At 42.4% G+C, this 18,087-nt stretch overlaps 1 protein-coding gene across 3 annotated transcripts; it reads left to right on the forward strand.

Annotated features, from left to right (window-relative positions):
* Window positions 1–1,070: 1,070 nt before the first annotated feature.
* Window positions 1,071–9,430, forward strand: entpd4 (ectonucleoside triphosphate diphosphohydrolase 4). Of its 3 annotated transcripts, XM_024417488.2 has the most exons (14): window positions 1,071–1,203; window positions 1,639–1,747; window positions 1,888–2,082; window positions 2,202–2,407; window positions 4,459–4,609; window positions 4,720–4,823; window positions 4,938–4,997; window positions 5,152–5,282; window positions 5,425–5,505; window positions 6,800–6,966; window positions 7,076–7,400; window positions 7,547–7,632; window positions 7,734–7,895; window positions 8,010–9,430. In XM_024417488.2, the coding sequence occupies exons 2-14, from the start codon at window positions 1,740–1,742 to the stop codon at window positions 8,242–8,244; spliced, it is 1,911 nt and encodes a 636-aa protein (XP_024273256.1). In that variant the 5' UTR covers window positions 1,071–1,203; window positions 1,639–1,739; the 3' UTR covers window positions 8,245–9,430. The 3 variants fall into 3 exon arrangements, with proteins under 3 accessions (XP_024273256.1, XP_024273257.1, XP_024273258.1); XM_024417489.2 differs by lacking the exon at window positions 5,425–5,505 and having other exon boundaries at window positions 5,152–5,306; XM_024417490.2 differs by lacking the exon at window positions 5,425–5,505.
* Window positions 9,431–18,087: the final 8,657 nt, after the last annotated feature.

Here is an 18,087-nt window from a genome sequence, read left to right on the forward strand (position 1 = left end):
ACTTGAACGCAATTGAACATCTCTGGAGAGACCTGACAATAGCTGTGCAGCGACACTCTCCATCCAACCTGACGGCACTTGAGAGGATTTGCAGAGAAGAATGGGAGAAACTCCCCAAATGCAGGTGTGCCAAGCTTGTAGCGTCATACCCGAGAAGACTAGAGGCTGTAATCCCTGCAAAAGGTGCTTTAACAAAGTCCAGAGTAAAGAGCTTGAATTTATGTAAATTTGATATTTCATTTTTTTAAATATAAATTTGCAAAAAAATCTAAACCTGTATTTCCTTTGTCATTATGTCAAGAAAGTACACTTTATGACACTGTCAATAAGCATTATGAACATCATAATCACATAGGCTAGATTGGCCTATCACGTACATTCCCTTATGTCAGTCATTAGTCAAAAAGAGGGTGTCTTGTCCTGCTCCTCCTTTATCCACCCCAATCATCAGCAACAGCATTGGGGTAGGTGCATGTATGTCATTGTTGTGTTCAATTACAATGATAATTTAATATGGTCAATTTCAGAATTTTATAACATAAACATACTGTTGACAAGTAGGCTATACTGTAATTGAATGTTTTGCCTTCTGTGGTAGGTATTAGGGTTTTGACTATGTAGGTGTCATTACCAGCCATAAAATAATGCAATTTGTCACAACAGGTCTAAATAGATGCGCCATGACAGTATTAAGACCATGTTATGTCAGCTGTTATAACACTGGGTGTCAAGTGTTACCCAGTTTTCTTTGTTTCCTTGTTTCCAGTGTAGTTGCACATTTTTCTTAATTTGTGGCAACTTTGAGCTGTTGAGGGTGGGGGCCACCAATCTAAACTCATGAGGGGCAGCAAGAATACAACTGATACACAACTAAATTACGAAATTGCACCTTGTGTGTTCTACCTCGCAATAGTAAGCAAAGACACCGCCTGAGTCCCCCTCCAAAAAGGATCAGAGGATGCTGCCAGTTTCCCAACCCTGAGCAAGCAGGCTGTACCAGTGAAAGCCGCCAGGGAGTGCCAATGATTTAAAAACATTCGTACCGCACCTTTTACTAGCTACGTCACATCTGCCTGACCTGCGCACTGAATACTAGCTAGTTAGGGTGCTGTTAGCGCATCCTCCCAATAGTATTAGTAACAATATTCAGCAGCAAACGAGCTAATGTAAATGTTATGCAACGAAGTTGTTCGAAACGCAACAGTAAGTACATTTTAAGTTTGGTTTTAGATGGACCGTGGGCACAGCATACTCCTAGTACAAGGCAGGGGCTAACGGAAGCCTAGCAAAATACCCCGGCTATCGTCGTTGGTTAACCAGTGATCTGTTTGTTTCGCTAGCCAGAATCCAAACATTCCCCCGCTTAATAAGCTTGCTAGCTAACTAACAGGTATATTGTTTACCAAATAGCTGGCTATGTAGCGTTTCCTAGCCTAACGTATTGTCTTAGCTAATTAAACCAGCTAACAAGTTGAAATCGGACCAGTATCATTACATTATTATGCAATGCAGTACGTGGCAGTTGTGCCGGTGGATGCGCTAGTGGCCAAATGTCACCATTGGTATTGACACGCGTTGGTATCGATGTCATCATTACTGCTTAGCTTGTAGCTAACGTGTTTATTTTATTTTATCAAGACAATGAGCAGATGGAGAAATGGTGAGGCTCTGAAGCCAACATCCCAGACTCGTGTCCCCTTTGAATGATTTTCATCCAGTGAACTAGGACAGTCCACGTCATGGGAAGGTAGGCTCGACCGACTGAGTAGAGGACTAGGAATTGTTACCCTTTAATTATTATTCCATGGACGGCATGCATGCCGCTATTGCATAGACTAGTCAAAGTGTATTTTACCATACATACCAAGGTCTCACTTGTCCTTACAGGATCAGCTTCTCGTGCCTCCCAGCCTCCTGGCACTTCAGCCTGTCACCCCTGGTTCTTCCTCGTCTACTGCTACCTTCATTCAGGCAGCTACTCTTATTTGGTCTGCTGATGGGATTGCTAGGACTGCTTTACCTGTTGTTGGTAACAGGAAAGGGCCAGGACATCTGGATCAGAAAGGACAACTACTTCCATAGGTGAGTCACTAGTAGCAGCCACATTAGAAGATATCATTACATATTCCTGTAAAGACAAGAAAATGTTTGGCTGAATTTGGCATACAATTGTCAACTTTTCATTCACCTCTGATCACCAGACACTTGGCGAGAGTCACAGATGTGGAGGCCACCGACACCAGCAATCCCAACCTGAACTACGGTCTGGTGGTAGACTGCGGTAGCAGTGGCTCCAGGGTGTTTGTGTATTGTTGGCCCCAGCACAATGGTAATCCCCATGATCTGCTTGACATACGACAGATGAGAGACCAGCACAGGAAACCAGTGGTCATGAAGATCAAGCCAGGTGAGACATACCTGGTTGCTGATGACTGGTGTGCTGCTGGGAAGAGCCACATGTATACATTTCCACTCTGGTTTCATAATGTAAACTCAGCAAAAAAAGAAATATCCTCTCACTGTCAACTGCGTTTATTTTCAGAAAACTTATGTGTAAATATTTGTATGAACATAACAAGATTCATCAACTGAGACACAAACTGAACAAGTTCCACAGACCTGTGACTAACAGAAATTGAATGTGTCCCTGAACAAAGGTGGGGTTAAAATCAAAAGTAAGTCAGTATCTGGTGTGGCCACCAGCTGCATTAAGCACTAGTGCATCTCCTCATGGACTGCACCAGATTTGCCCGTTCTTGCTGTGAGATGTTACCGCACTCTTCAAACAAGGCATCTGCAAGTTCTCTGACATTTATGGGGGGAATGGCCCTAGCCCTCACCCTCCGATCCAACAGGTCCTAGATGTGCTCAATGGGATTGAGATCCGGGCTCTTCGCTGGCAATGGCAGAACACTGACATTCCTGTCTTGCAGGAAATCACACACAGAACAAGCAGTATGGCTGGTGGAATTGTCATGCTGGGGGGGTCATGTCAGGATGATCCTGCAGGAAGGGTACCACATGAGGGAGGATGATGTCTTCCCTGTAACGCACAGCGTTGAGATTGCCTGCAATGACAACAAGCTCCGTCCAATGATGCTGTGACACACCGCCCCAGACCATGACGGATCCTCCACCTCCAAATCGATCCCGCTCCAGAGTACAGGCCTTGGTGTAACGCTCATTCCTTTGACGATAAACGTGAATCTAATCATCAACCCTGGTGAGACAAAACCGCGACTCGTCAGTGAAGAGCACTTTTTGCCAGTCCTGTCTGGTCCAGCGACGGTGGGTTTGTGCCCATAGGTGACGTTGTTGCCGGTGATGTCTGGTGAGGACCTGCCTTACAACAGGCCCACAAGCCCTCAGTCCAGCCTCTCTCAGCCTATTGCGGACAGTCTGAGCACTGATGGAGGGATTGTGCCTACCTGGTGTAACTCGTGCAGTTGTTGTTGCTATCCTGTACCTGTCCAACAGGTGTGATGTTCGGATGTACTGGCAATAAATCACTTACCTTTGAAGATCTTCCTCTGTTTGCAATCCCAAGGGGCCCAGCTACACATCAAATGGTCGTTTTGTTGTTTGAAGTCCTTTGTATCCCAAAAAGGTCAGTTTAGTTGGCGCGCTTGAATCAGGAATCCACCTGTTTCCCTCGTTCAAAATGCATACAAATTAATCCCAAAAGTTACTGATAAACTTCATCCAAACAAGTCAAACAACATTTCTAATCAATCCTCGGGTACCCTAATATGTAAATAAACGGTACAATTTAAGATGGAGAATAGTATGATCATTACCGGAGATGAATAACGAAGTGCGCACCCTCATCCACACACGCCACAATACTACAGTCAAAATGGGAGCCACCTAGAAAAACAAAAAATTCTAGCTTATTTAAAAAAAAATAAAAGCCTAAAACTCTTTATAAAGACTTGGCATCTAGTGGAAGCCCTAGGAACTGCAATCTGGGAGGTATTCCTTTTATTTTCCCATAAACAAGGATTTGGATGGGCAGATTCCTGCCATAACAGTTCTGTTATACTCAGACATTATTTGAACAGTTTTAGAAACTTCAGAGTTTTCTGTCCAATACTACCAATTATATGCATATCCTAGCTTCTGGGCCTGAGTTACAGGCAGTTTACTTTTGGCACGTCAGTCATCCGAATTACCGAATACTGCCACCGGCCCTCAAGAAGTTAACCGTTCCACAGGTGCATGTTTCTTAATTGTTTATGGTTCATTGAACAAGCATGGGAAACAGTGTTTAAACCCTATACAATGATGATCTGTGAAGTTATTTGGATTTTTACAAATTATCTTTGAAAGACAGGGTCCTGAAAAAGGACGTTTCTTTTTTTTTGCTGAGTTTAGAAGACATTGGCTTAGTTTAAAACACTTATCCATTCCAACCAATAAAGACGGAGCCATGGTCTTAATACTTAGATTTTTTTGTAGGCATCTCAGAGCTTGCAAAAACACCAGAGAAGGCCAGTGATTACATCCACCCCCTGCTGAGCTTTGCTGCCCAGCACATCCCCAAACACAAGCACCAGGAGACCCCTCTGTACATCCTGTGCACGGCTGGAATGAGGGTGCTGTCTGACAGGTACACCCCAACTGAGTATTTCTCATCTTGAGATGGAAACTTGCAAGTGTTTATTTTTTATTACCGCTGTGACCTCCCATGTGAACATTGGCTTATTTCCTCTTTTTCAGTCAACAGGAAGCACTTCTGGAGGATCTACGGACCGATATCCCTGTACATTTCAACTTCCTCTTTTCTGATTCCCATGTGGAGGTCATTTCTGGCAAGCAGGAAGGTGAGCTAACCTGTTTAGAGTAGCAGGCAAGCTAAACACTGGCCATTCAACATTGAGATGTCACCATCTGTGTGGAAATGCTGGAATATATAAATTATCCTTGTTTTTGGACAGGTGTGTATGCATGGATTGGAATCAACTTTGTCCTTGGAAGGTTTAATCATGTGGCTAGTGGTAAGTATCTAAATACATTTCCTTAAGAGATCTGCATATCGTCACACTGAATACTTTAATTCCCTTATTTTACTTACCTCTGACACCACTTTATTTGTCTTTCATTATTTTTCTTCAATGGGACCTGTGACTCCTTCCCCTATCCTTCCTATAGAGAGGGATGCAGTTGTAGAGGTGCAGGTACCTGGAGGTGACCAGCAGGAGGCGCTGGTGAGGAAAAGGACAGCTGGTGTTCTGGACATGGGGGGTGTCTCCACTCAGATAGCATATGAAGTGCCCAAAACTGTAAGCTTTGCTTCTCCACAACAGGTTATTATCAACAACAATTTCCCTTTTTTGTGCTGTTTTAATTTGTCACTCACTCATTTTCTCTTCCCACCACTCATTCCCTGGTTAAACCTGTAAACATCATGTTTGTCCTCTGGAGATGAAGTCCTCTCCATTCAGAGTGGACTATTGGAGGTCTGCTCTAAAGATAAGCCTGCTGCATTGCTTCATAGTAGAATGTGTTAGTTCAAACTCTAAAGACTCCGCAATTTGATATAGAGGCATACAATAAACCGCATAGTGGGGTAATTTCTGCAACAGCTAAGAGCGTTAAAGTGCAAGAATCAACTTCTTTGCTGTTTTTGGTCCTCTGGCTACCATGCTGTAACAGCATGAAGCGAACCCATGCACACACGCGTAGATATTGTGTCTGTAGCTAGCTTTCCATCCAACTGGCAATAGATTTTCATGCAAATATTTTAAAATTGCATTTTCCCACCAGATTCCATCAAATTGACTTGTGGATAAATGGCTGTGTGATGACGTAGTGCACATAAAACAAAAAAAATAATACTTTTGCGGTTAAATAAATACTAGTTAAATGGTTGCATGATATAGCAAGTTTGCCCACAACAGCTCACAGTTACAGTGTGGGTAGGGCCTACATTAGATCTATTATTATTATGGACAAAATAGATCATATCACCTGAATAAGATCCTCAATATTTATTGGAATTGTTAGCATCAAGCTCATCGCCTTGCACTTTCACCACCCTGTGAAGTTTCATCTGTAGCCTAACAAACTGCATAGTTTCCCGACGAGTCGTAGGAGGACCACAAATGTTATTGGGTGACTTTACTTCAATATGATGGTTATAATATCAATATTTGTGTGTAAGTGTTAACGTCGACATTTCTTGCATAATTTTTCCGACACAAAGATCCCACCTTGTCTAGCTTATTTTATCTTGTCGACATTTGGAAAGTTTACCGACAAATCTTCTGTTTCCATCAGGCCTGTTATGACTTTTTAACATTTTTATCCAACATGTACTGTACTTGCATAAAAAGGTTGAATGGAAACCTGGTTACTGTGTGAGAGCAAAGTTTTGCATCTCGCTCATCTCAATATCTACGGTGCTGCTCGTGGCAACGTCATTTCACTGAGTCTACTTTTAAGATCACAGATAATGCTTAAGAGACATCGTGCAAAACATCCATGACCAGATAATAATAATACATTCATTTAAAACAGTCCAAGTCCATCAGCTTTTCAGTCCTGCGCAATTATTTTTGCCAGTTCACAAAAATGTTTGGTTTTAAATTTACTATGACAATTTGCATGCGCTCTTACTCTTGTAGTTTTTGCTCTCCACTGAATGTAATTCACCTGCAGTTTTTTTTAAATGCGGAACTTTCTAGAACTGTCATCTTGATCAAAGTTTCTTTAAGTAAATGGTTGTTATACATATATAGACAGTCCTAGATAAAATAATGTAATTTCCTGGATGATATTGAATGTTTGATTTTTATAGGAGGAAGTGGCCAAGAACTTACTTGCGGAGTTCAACCTGGGTTGCGATGCCCACCGGACAGAGCATGTCTACCGGGTGTATGTGTCCACCTTCCTGGGCTTTGGAGGCAATGCTGCTCGACAAAGATATGAGGAGAGCATTGTCAGGAACACTCTCACTAAAAACAAGTAAGAACCTTTAACACATGCTATGATAGCTAATGATACTGATAGTTTACTAGTTTGACATTGCTCTCTGCTGTCATTATGGAGAGCTCATTTTAGTTGGTTTGTCCAGGCTCCTGGGTCTGCATGTAGGTGAAACGGCAGAGTCCCCCCTGCTCGACCCGTGTCTACCCACAGACCTGCAGGACGAGGTGGGGCCAGCGACACAGAAACTCCACCTGCGTGGCACAGGGGATTTTGATCACTGCAGACAGCTGCTTCAGCCCTTCCTTAACCGCACCAACGAGACTCACTCCTCCCTCAATGGCATCTACCAGCCTCCCATCGACTACCCCAACAGCCAGTTCTATGGGTTCTCTGAGTTCTACTACTGCACAGAGGATGTGTTGCGCATGGGTGGTGATTTTAACTCCTCAAAGTATTCCGTTGCTGCCAAGGTGAGGCCTTACCACAGCAAAGCAGCACTTCTTCAATGTAGTTGGCACTCCTAACTGCATGGAAATGCATGTATTTCACCATAGCTTAGGCTACTTGCAGTAAGATGGTGGCTGTGTTTACAATCAACATTGTGCTTAATCTCCAGGGTTACTGCGCCACCCAGTGGAGATCTCTGAAAGAGCGATTTGACTCAGGCTTATATGCATCTCACGCTGATGTTCACAGACTCAAGTAAGTCCCACCACCAGCTCTGGCTCTTTAGTAAGACTTGAGTCCAGTAATAGTAAAGAGTTGTCGGGGAGAATTCATGTAAATATTTGTCTTGTGTGCAGGTACCAGTGTTTTAAATCAGCCTGGATGTATGAGGTATTCCACTCAGGCTTCTCCTTCCCTATAGACTACAAAAACCTGAGGACTGCCCTCTTAGTTTATGATAAAGAGGTGCAATGGACTCTTGGAGCCATCCTTTACAGAACCCGCTTTCTACCTTTAAGGTAAGAGAACACTTGCTGTCACACTTCATCATGCTTTAACACTGTGATACTCCAATATATTTTTGCTGATTAGGATATGGAGAAAACTTGCACTATTTTACATTCCTTTCCAAGGGATATTCAGCAGGAGACCCTCAAAGGAGTCCACGCCCACTGGCGTCACAGCTTCTCCTTTGTCAACAACCACTACTTGTTTCTGGCCTGCTTCCTGGTTGTCTTCCTCTCCATCTTGCTCTACTTGCTGCGACTCCGACGTATCCACAGCTGTACCACGCAGCGCTGCACCCCCTCTACTGTTGAGTGGTTAGAGGATGGTCTGGGATCCCCCTCACTCCCTATCACCCTCTAGACTTCAGCTTTCACGCCAAAACCAGCTCCTTTCCCTAGCTGGAGTCCCTATGCCTGCACTTTTATGTTCAGGCCTTCATTTGTTAGCTGGTAATGACAAAAAACTCTAAAACTGAGTTGGATTTTGAATTAATCCAATGAACAGAGAAACCGCACTGGGAGGGACTCTGGTATGGGAGATCTTGCATGTTGAGTTTGCATACTTGAGTTAACCATGAGATTGTCTTATTTATTTTTAATGATGTCAAAATCTGCCTTTTTTTTAATGTTGCTGGAAATATGAACTAGGTACTTGGTGTGTAACTCCTTGCCTGAGGTTTGAGAGCTCCCCATGCATACTTTATCCAGTCACGCAGGTTTCGTTAAAGCTTCCTGTAAGGTTCGAATGGCAGCTGCCTCATAACTTCCCCTAATTAGTCAATCAAAAAACAACACATTTTTAAAGAAAGTCCTTAAATTACTGTCTTTTCCAATTAGTGCACAGAATTGAATCAATGTGAATAGATGAGCAGGTTCGAGGATGATAGTGAAACTGTTACTGTTTAGAGTACATACTGTATTAGCTCATATGTATAGATTCTCTGTACTTGAGTGGAGTTTCACTTCCTTTCCTGTCACATTATCCTGATGCAATTTTATGTTTGTGTACTAGCGGCTCTGTTTGTCGTTTGGGTGCATGATTAGTGAATGCTTATTTGTTGTGTGGAGGACTGGTGTATGCCTCTGCTTACCCTCTGTACTCCTGTGTAGACAGACACCTGTCATACTTTGTCACCGCTTCTTTTTTTAACTTTAGTTTCTTTTGTATCCTTTGTTCTGCCTTCTATTGCAGAAGAGGCAGCATCTATCAAAGCTGCAATGGTGCAATATTTATTGTCTTATCACTGGAGAGACACTCCAGCTGAATCCACACAGGGCTCAGAGCTACAGTAGGGTAAAGAATGTCTGCTGTCTTTTCAGCTCAATGGTGTCACGTGATGGGGTGCCGATCATTTAATTTGAAATCTCGACAAACACACTGGGCTTCGTTTTCAGAAGCTGTGATATCACTGCTGTAAAGGGGTTAGTTTATGAAAGCATATAGGCCATATATTGAAGGGTGTACTTAAATCAATTCACAGTTTGCACAGGATTTTTGTTTTGTTTTACAATACCATTGGTGTTGAATAATAAAGATTGTTTTGAGACTTATGGTTCAAAATATCAACGAAAGCTACAAAAATCATCAAACGCAATCTGTTGATTTTCACTTGTGTTCACGTGGAATATATTGGGTGCCCTTGTTGTCTTGAGGAGAGTTGGAAGGAAATTGCTGATGAGTTTGAGTCCCTGTTGGTTATGTAAGTATTGAGTAAATAAACACTTGCATATTTACAGCAGCCATGGTCAGGGTTTACACGTCCCCAGTAGCACGGGAAGAAAAGGAGTGTACCACAAGGATATCAATCAAGACAACTAGGCTGCAGTCAGCCACTAATGACCAGGTCACCCAACCTATTAGAGGCCATGTTGTTGTAGCCGGCCTGTCAGAGTCTGGGTGACCAGGTTGGAAACACTGCACTATGGGGGTTTGTTTTCACTCCTCTCCCTGTCTGTCCTGTGTTACATTTCAGGTCTGCCAGATGGTGATGGATGAGTCTGACGAGGACGTTAGTTTAATACAGGTTGACCATTAAGATGGGAAGTGTAAATACTGCATTGAACAGATTACATGCAATGCATTTTACAGATTCATCTATTTTCACTATGAAATTGTCATTGTCCTGTAATTGTGAGAAATGCTTAGAGCTGAAACAACAGTATTTAACTGGTCAAATTGTTTAGCTTAGGTAGTGGTCATTAATTCAAAGTGCCAGAGACTAGAGACAGTAGCTGTCTGAGATATCTGCATTTCGCATTTGTAAATTCAGTAAAGGTCTAACCTCACAAACTTCCTGCTGGCCTATACTATTCCTGTCACAGATAACCTTATCGCAATGTCCATATGGAATTATAGAAAGTACATACTACATGCATAATTGCACATCACAGATGCTTTTTGATGCTCTGTCTGCACCCTATAGCATTTTAAACCCCAGGAAACTGAGGTCTCAGCAGACAATGTTTTTAATTCCAATAGGGGGCATTGTTATCCATGGTAGCATTTTACAGTTACCCTGTAAGTACAGTCGTATATAATTACATGTATCAAACCAAGCAGAATGTTACAAATCAGAAATAGTCATGTAATAGCCACAGCATATGTGAAAGAGGGAATATAGTCCAATATTTGCTGTAATTTGTAAATTCCCTCAGATCATTGTTGAAAGTGTATACCAGCTGTAGTTGTCACCAGCAGCATTTGTGTACAAGTGGTGTAGGTGCTTCAAGAGGCTGCTCTCCATGTGCTGAGTCATCCTGTCTACACATGGGTCATACCATTTCAGCTTCCTCCCTCCCCACTGAGTTGCACTGACGTTGGTTACGTGATGAAGTTTGAAGGCGGGATGTTTGAGGAGTTTACGCTACAACTTGTGAGGTGGTGGCGGTGATGGTAGTGCTGTAGGAGGGATCCCATCTGATCCTGCCTCTGCTGCACCTCATTCATGTCTTAAACAGAGTAGGCCTTATAAACAAACGAACAATTTATTTCCACAGCTTTACCACTTGAATTAGATTGGGCTAAATTTGTTGTGGCAGAATATTACATTTTAATTTATATATGAGATTTAGGCATTCAGTTTAAAGTACACTACTTTACCAAAAGTATGTGGACACCTGCTCGTTGAACATATAATTTCAAAACCATGGGCATTAAAATGGAGTTGGGCCCCCATTTGCTGCAATAGCAGCCTCCACTCTTCTGGGGAGGCTTTGCACTAGATGTTGAAATATTGCTGGAGGGACTTGCTTCCATTCAGCCACGAGCATTAGTGAGGTCGGGCAATGATGTTGGGCAGTTAGACCTGGCCCACAGTCAGCGTTCCAATTCATCCCAAAGGTGTTTGATGGGGTTGAGGTCAGGGCTTTGTGCAGGCCAGTCAAGTTCTTCCAAACCGATCTCTACAAACCTTTTCTGTATGGGCCTTGCACGAGGGAATTGTCATGCTGAAACAGGAAAGGGCCTTCGCTAACTGTTGCCACAAAGTTGGAAGCACAGAATCGTCTAGAATGCCATTGTTTGCTGTATCGTTATAATTTCCCTTCACTGGAACTAAGAAGCCTAGGCTGAACCATAAAAAACAGCCCAAGACCATTATTCCTCCTCCACCAGTTTCCACTACTCCAGAGTCCAACGGCAGCAAACTTTATACCACTCCAGCCGACGCTTGGCATTGCACATGGTGATCTTAGGCTTATGTGCAGCTGAACGGCCATGGAAGCCCATTTTATGAAGCTCCCTTGTGCTGACGTTGCTTCCAGAGGTAGTTTGGAACTCGATAGTGAGTGTTGCAACCAAGGACATACAATTATTATGCTCTACGCGCCTCGGCGATCCTGTTCTGTGAGCTTGTGTGGCCTACCACTTCGCAATGAGCCGTTGTTGCTCCTGGATGTTTCCAATTCAGAATAAAAGCAGTTACAGTTGACTGGGGCAGTTTTAGCAGGGCAGAAATTTGACAAACTGGCTTGTTAGAAAAGTGGTATCCTATGACGGTTCCACGTTGAAAGTCACTGAGCACTTCAGTAAGGCCATTATACTGCCAATGTTTGTCTATGGAGATTGCATGGTGGTGTGCTTGATTTTATACACATCAGCAATGGGTGTGGATGAAATAGCCAAATCCATTCATTTGAAGGGGTGACTGCATGCCTTTGGTGATGTTGTGTATACTGCATCTGGACAGGTGTCTAGACAAGGGAGAACAATGTTGATAATTTAAATAGCCTAATCTTAAATATTTTATGATTGATAATGAGTAGATGATCCTTCTGTTTTTGCGACATTAGGCAGGTTTCCATCCAACCTTTTTATGCAGTAAAGTAGGCTAAATGTTGGACAAAACATTTCAAGACAGTCGAAATGTCGACAAAACAAAATATGCTAGACAAGTTGGTGTCATTTGTGTTGGTAATATTAATAATGTGGGAAATGGCGGTGGAAACGCCTTTATGTGAAAATATTGACATAATAACCATCATATCAAAGTCAATTTGGAGTCCGCGATTATGTGTTGTGTGGTCCTCCCACTTTGATTTGGGAAAGCATGCAGTTTATTATGCTACAGATTAAATAAATTATGATGAACTTCACAGGGTGGCGAAAGTGCACCGTGATGAGCTTGACGATCCTTTCCAATAAATACCGAGGATCTTATTCTGGTGACATGATGATAGATGCTTGGCTGCCGTTTGACAAATAAAAAGTCTTGCTCTTTTGTCCATAATAATCTCATCATGCAGTAGGCTATACCCGCACTGAGTGGTCGGTCACATTCACTCTATAACCCCCACAAAAATGTAGATAAAACGATCAGGAGAGTTGAAAAAGCGATGGAAACCCATTTAAATTGTATTTTGTATTCGGTACATGGGAATTTAACCGCAAAAGCTAGTTTTATGTGCACTACTCAACACGCACAGCCTTTTATAAAGTACATTTGATGGAACCATCTCTGGTGGGAAAATGCTTTTAGAATATTCACGTGAAAATCTGTCGGCAATTGGGTGGAAGCCTATTTTATGTGGCGTTCTTTTAAACTACTTATGTAGATCAACATTTGGTCCTGTTCAGTGGCAGAACTAAAGTTTTATACATGGGGTGGCCAGGGGGAGGCCAAGGCTACTTCAGGGGGTCCATAGACCATGACCGAAAATTAGTGTGTAACCCTAACTTGGCATCTAAGGAGCATCAATGTATCCTATAATTGCTGATTAGAGGTAGAAGTGATAATTCACTTAACCCGGAGTTCTTCAATATGGCAGATGGTGTGGTCCAAAAGGGTTACTTCTCTAGAATTCTTTAACATACTATGAATTGTTAGTCTCTACCTGCAGCTAAATTTCTCACTCACTCACACACACACACACACACACACTTGGGTCACTTTTCATGAATATATAATCTGGGTCTATAAGTGTTGAACATCCAAAATATTTTCAGAAAATAAAGCTCAAGCACCAAGGAGATAAGATAGCATTTGTGTGTTACATAAATGGCATAGTTTATTTACAAAAAGGTAAACTTACTGCAATTTGACATACCGGGTATAAAGCAGAAATGGACTTTAAAAATAATTTTGGTGCCCAGTAATATTACAAATGTACAGTATCATATTTTGCTCATATATATATTAGGTTAACTAGTAGCAAAGAATAGTTTTGGAATTGGCCTAATCAAGACCAAATTAAATCTGTGTAACATGATACCCTTTTTGGATTTGTTATTTTAGGATGTCAGTGTACTAGCTAGTACACAGTGCAGGTTTTAATCATGACCAGAGGGACCAAATTATCCTAGGTAGATTTAAAACAGCATAATTCTGCGGTTCTGGTGAGAGCTGGCAAAATGTTTCACAAACACATCCATGTTGAGGGAGCGTGCCCTCCTTGACTCAACACTGAGTCAAGGAGGACACTGAGTTGAGGTCCTCTAAATCTGGCTCAAAGGTCTGAGCAAAGGCAAACAGAGGCTCCTCAATCAAGAACATATTCTTTGGGTTGAGAGACTGGACCCCTTGCATTATCTTGCAATTCTTCTTCGAAAAACCCCTCTGCAGCTCAGCTGTGAGACTGTCAAGCACCTGATAAAAGATAGCTCTTTGGAAGCTCTCACCATTACTATGGTCACTATTTTTCTGTACTACAGTGCTCATCATCAATGAGTCGTGAAATCTTAAGCTTGTTTTACACACTGTTTGCAGAGCACTGCAAAATAAGTGTACAATCTCTTCAACCTCTTTCCATAGTTCTCCAAAGTAACCCTCACTTCTGTAGTCCTGTAATGTGTCTAAGGGCACCTATTAGATTCACAGCCCTTGCTAGGTCAAGAGAGCTTGATAGGAGCAAGTCAGAAAGACATTTGGCATCACCAAGCACTTTACAAAAGGTAACCAAAAGCCCTATGAAATGTAAATCTATCTGAGAAAGAAGGCCGCTTGCCTCCACCGATCTATCACCACTATTTTCAAGTGTGATACCCTGTAGCACTCTCAGAACTGCTGGAAGACTGTCCCTCAGATTACAGCATGCCATGTAGTCCAGACCATGTTTTTCAAGGCAATCAATTATACATTTTGTGAGACCTGCTGCATCTAAGCTTCAGCTGACAAAGTGTCCCGTTATAATAGTACCTCACAACTAAAGCCATTTGTTATTTTTTCTACACTAAAAACTTCACTTTCTTTTACTTCTCTTATTATTTTACTTTGTACCATCTCAGCTAAGCCCTCAAGAACTTTGTTCTGGATTTGGTGGCTTGTGTACTTAGCAATGCCACATGCATTCATCCTTTTCTCTATGAGAGGGTCATACATTGCTATTTCTTCTAAGATTGTCAAAAAATGACCCTTGTTGTGAGAGTCATCAGACTCTCTGACCCCTCTGTGCTATATTTTGAGTGGCAGTTAGTAGGAGCACATCTGCAATTGTTTTAATGTAAGTACAGTTTTCCTTCACTTTCTTTTCCCGGTCCTTATTTATGACATCTAACATTGATGAGTTGCTGTCAATAGCCCTTTTATGCTGATCCCAAGCATACATAGCATTGATATGATGCTCTGCCTTCGAATGGAGCTTAAACCCAGAATCTTTAAACTGATGTGAAGGCAGATTCAGGTTTATTGGGCAGAGAAAAATGAATCTTGACTTACAGAATATTCAAGTCATGAATTGTCCTTATACCAGGAGCTGTTGAAAGCTCCTGAAAGAGTTCTAGGAAATGTTTGCAAACATGTCTGAAATACACGTTAAATAATGTGTCATACTAATATGGAAATGTATAATTAAGGGATCCACAAGATTAGATACTAACAGCTGCTAACTAAAATGTGTAGTTTAAAGCAGGCCTGGCTTACCATTGGGTCCTTTTAGAACAGAAGTCTGATATCTCTGCCTTTCTTTTCCTGTTTAATTGACTCTATGCAAAAATAAGACAGTCTATGGTTACATCTAAACATCCAATTACCCACATTTTAGTCCAATCTCAATCTCAATCTCAATTATAAATCCCCTTTATCATAACTGTACGTTAAAATCAACTACCGGCCTAAGTTACTAGTTAGATCATGGCTGGCCCTACTCTGCAGTAAGTCATTTAGCTAGCTAAACTTTCTTACAACTTTACGATAGCAAACAGGCTATCTGCAAACTGTGGTAATCTTTTGAGTAATGTTAACATATTGATAATAACAATTGTTCCTTTTGAGTTCAAGTATGAAAATCTAACTGAGATAATGGATTTCAAATGTTAACTTGCTGAACACTGACAGCTGTAGCCTACTAGTTATTTACGTAATCGGGTGGAAGACGGCTAGTGATGGCTATTTAACAGTCTGATGGCCTTGAGATTGAAGCTGTTTTTCAGTCCGTTGCACCTATACTGACCTAGCCTTCTGGATGATTGTGGGGTGAACAGGCCGTAGCTTGGAAGGTTGATGTCCTTGATTAACTTTTTGGCCTTCCTGTGACATCGGGTGCTGTAGGTGTCCTGAAGAGCAGGTAGTTTTCCCCTAGTGATGTGTTGGGCAGACTGCACCACCCTCTGGAGAGCCCTGCGGTTGCGGGCGGTGCAGTTGCCGTATCAGGCAGTGATACAGTCAGACAGGATGATCTGAATTGTGAGGGTGTTAGGGACCAAGACAAATTTCTTCAGCTTCCTGAGGTTGAAGAGGCACTGTTGCTCCTTCTTCACTCAGCACCCTGTCTGTGTGGGTGGACCATTTCAGATCATCAGTGATGTGTACGCCGAGGAACTTTAAGTGTTTCACCATCTCCACTGTGGTCCTGTTGATGTGGATAGGGGCGTGCTCCCTTTGCCATTTCTTGAAGTCCACGATCAGCTCCTTTGTTTTGTTGATGTTGAGTGAGAGGTTATTTTCCTGGTACCACTCTCCCAGGGCCCTCACCTCCTCCTTGTAGGCTGTCTCGTCAATGTTGGTAATCAGGCCTACTACTGTTGTGTAGTCTGCAAACTTGATGATTGAGTTGGAGGCGTGCGTGGCCACGCAGTCATGAGTTAACAGGGAGTACAGGAGGGGGCTGAGCATGCACCCTTGTGGGGCCCCAGTGTTGAGAATCAGCAAAGTGGAGGTATTGTTTCCTACCTTCACCAGCTGGGGTGTGGCCAGTCAGGAAGTCCAGGACCCAGCTGCACAGGGCGAGGTTCAGACCCAGGGCCCCAAGCTTAATGATGAGCTTGGAAGGTACTATGGTGTTAAATGATGAGCTGTAGTTGATGAACAGCATTCTCACATAGGTATCCCTCTTGTCCAGATGAGTTAGGGCAGTGTGCAGTGTGGTTGCGATTGCGTCGTCTGTGGACCTATTGGGGCGGTAAGCAAATTGGAGTGGGTTCTGGGTGTCAGGTAGGGTGGAGGTGATATGGTCCTTGACTAGTCTCTCAAAGCACTTCATGATGACGGAAGTGAGTGGTCAGTCGTTTTGCTCAGTTACCTTAGCTTTCTTGGGAACAGGAACAATGGTGGCCCTCTTGAAGCTTGTGGGAACAGCAGACTGGGATAAGGATTGATTGAATATGTCCTTAAACACACCAGCCAGCTGGTCTGCGCATGCTCTGAGGACGCGGCCGGGATGCCGTCTGGGCCTGCAGCCTTGCGAGGGTTTTACTCACGTCGGCTGCAGTGAAGGAGAGTCCGCAGGTTTTGGTAGCGGGCCGTGTCAGTGGCACTATATTGTCCTCAAAGCGAGCAAAGAAGTTGTTTACCCTGTCTGGGAGCAAGACATCCTGGTCCGCGAAGGGGCTGGTTTTCTTTTTGTAATCTGTGATTGACTGTAGATACTGCCACATACCTCTCATGTCTGAGTCTTTGAATTGCGAGGTGGGCAAAACAGAGGATCCGCTTCGGGAAAGTCGTATTCCTGGTCGTAATGTTGGTGAGCTGACTTAGCTCTTATATCCAATAGTTCCTCCCGACTGTATGTGATAAAACCTAAGATTACCTGCGGTAACAATGTAAGAAATAACATGTAAAAAAACAAAATACTGCATTGTTTCCTGGGAATGCGAAGCGACGTGGCCATCTCTGTCGGTGCCGGAAGTCTCAATCAGTACGTACACATGGTACAATTTAAGAATTATGAAAATTGTATTTAATGAAATAAACAATAACATTTAAAAAAAAAAAAAAAAAAATTCAACAGTCTGATAGAGCCCCACAGTGGAGGTGTCATTATACACATAAATCTTAGTGGTCAAACAGGGAAATGTTCCAGTCATTTTAAAATAAGGGCTATGTTTCATGTAGGTTTACCCTGGCATGACATTTTGTTAACCATGTAAATCTCTCTTGGACAAGGTCAAAACTACAAATCCCTGCAAGCTCCTATACGTCATCTCTAGCTGACACCTTTGCTAACAGGTATTATGTCAATTTAAAACTTGCACAAGAAAGTTCACAGAATTGTCCGTTTAAAGTAATGTAGTGTACAGGCCAATATATTGATAAAAGTAACCTTGTCCTAGAGAGATTTACACGATTATCAAAATGTCACGCCAGGGTAAGCCTACACAAAACACAGCACTTATTTTACCTGTTTCTAAAATCCCCTATGGGAAAAATGAATGGTGGAAAAATGATTGGAACTGTTTCCCTGTTTGACCGCCAGATTATATGGTAATTATGGCTCATACTGTGGTACCCTATTGACCTCCATACAAAAACTCCATGCTTGGACGGAGACAACT

The sequence above is a fragment of the Oncorhynchus tshawytscha genome, linkage group LG04 (assembly GCF_018296145.1).
Source record: "Oncorhynchus tshawytscha isolate Ot180627B linkage group LG04, Otsh_v2.0, whole genome shotgun sequence".
In the NCBI taxonomy this organism is placed as follows: Eukaryota; Metazoa; Chordata; class Actinopteri; order Salmoniformes; family Salmonidae; genus Oncorhynchus; species Oncorhynchus tshawytscha.

What these genes read in the sequence shown, in the direction of transcription:
- entpd4 (XM_024417488.2), top strand. An exon ending in ATGAGGGTGCTGTCTGACAG is followed by an intron (nt 4,610 to 4,719) that starts GTACACCCCAAC and finishes CCTCTTTTTCAG; the next exon opens with TCAACAGGAAGCACTTCTGG. An exon ending in CATTTCTGGCAAGCAGGAAG is followed by an intron (nt 4,824 to 4,937) that starts GTGAGCTAACCT and finishes GTTTTTGGACAG; the next exon opens with GTGTGTATGCATGGATTGGA.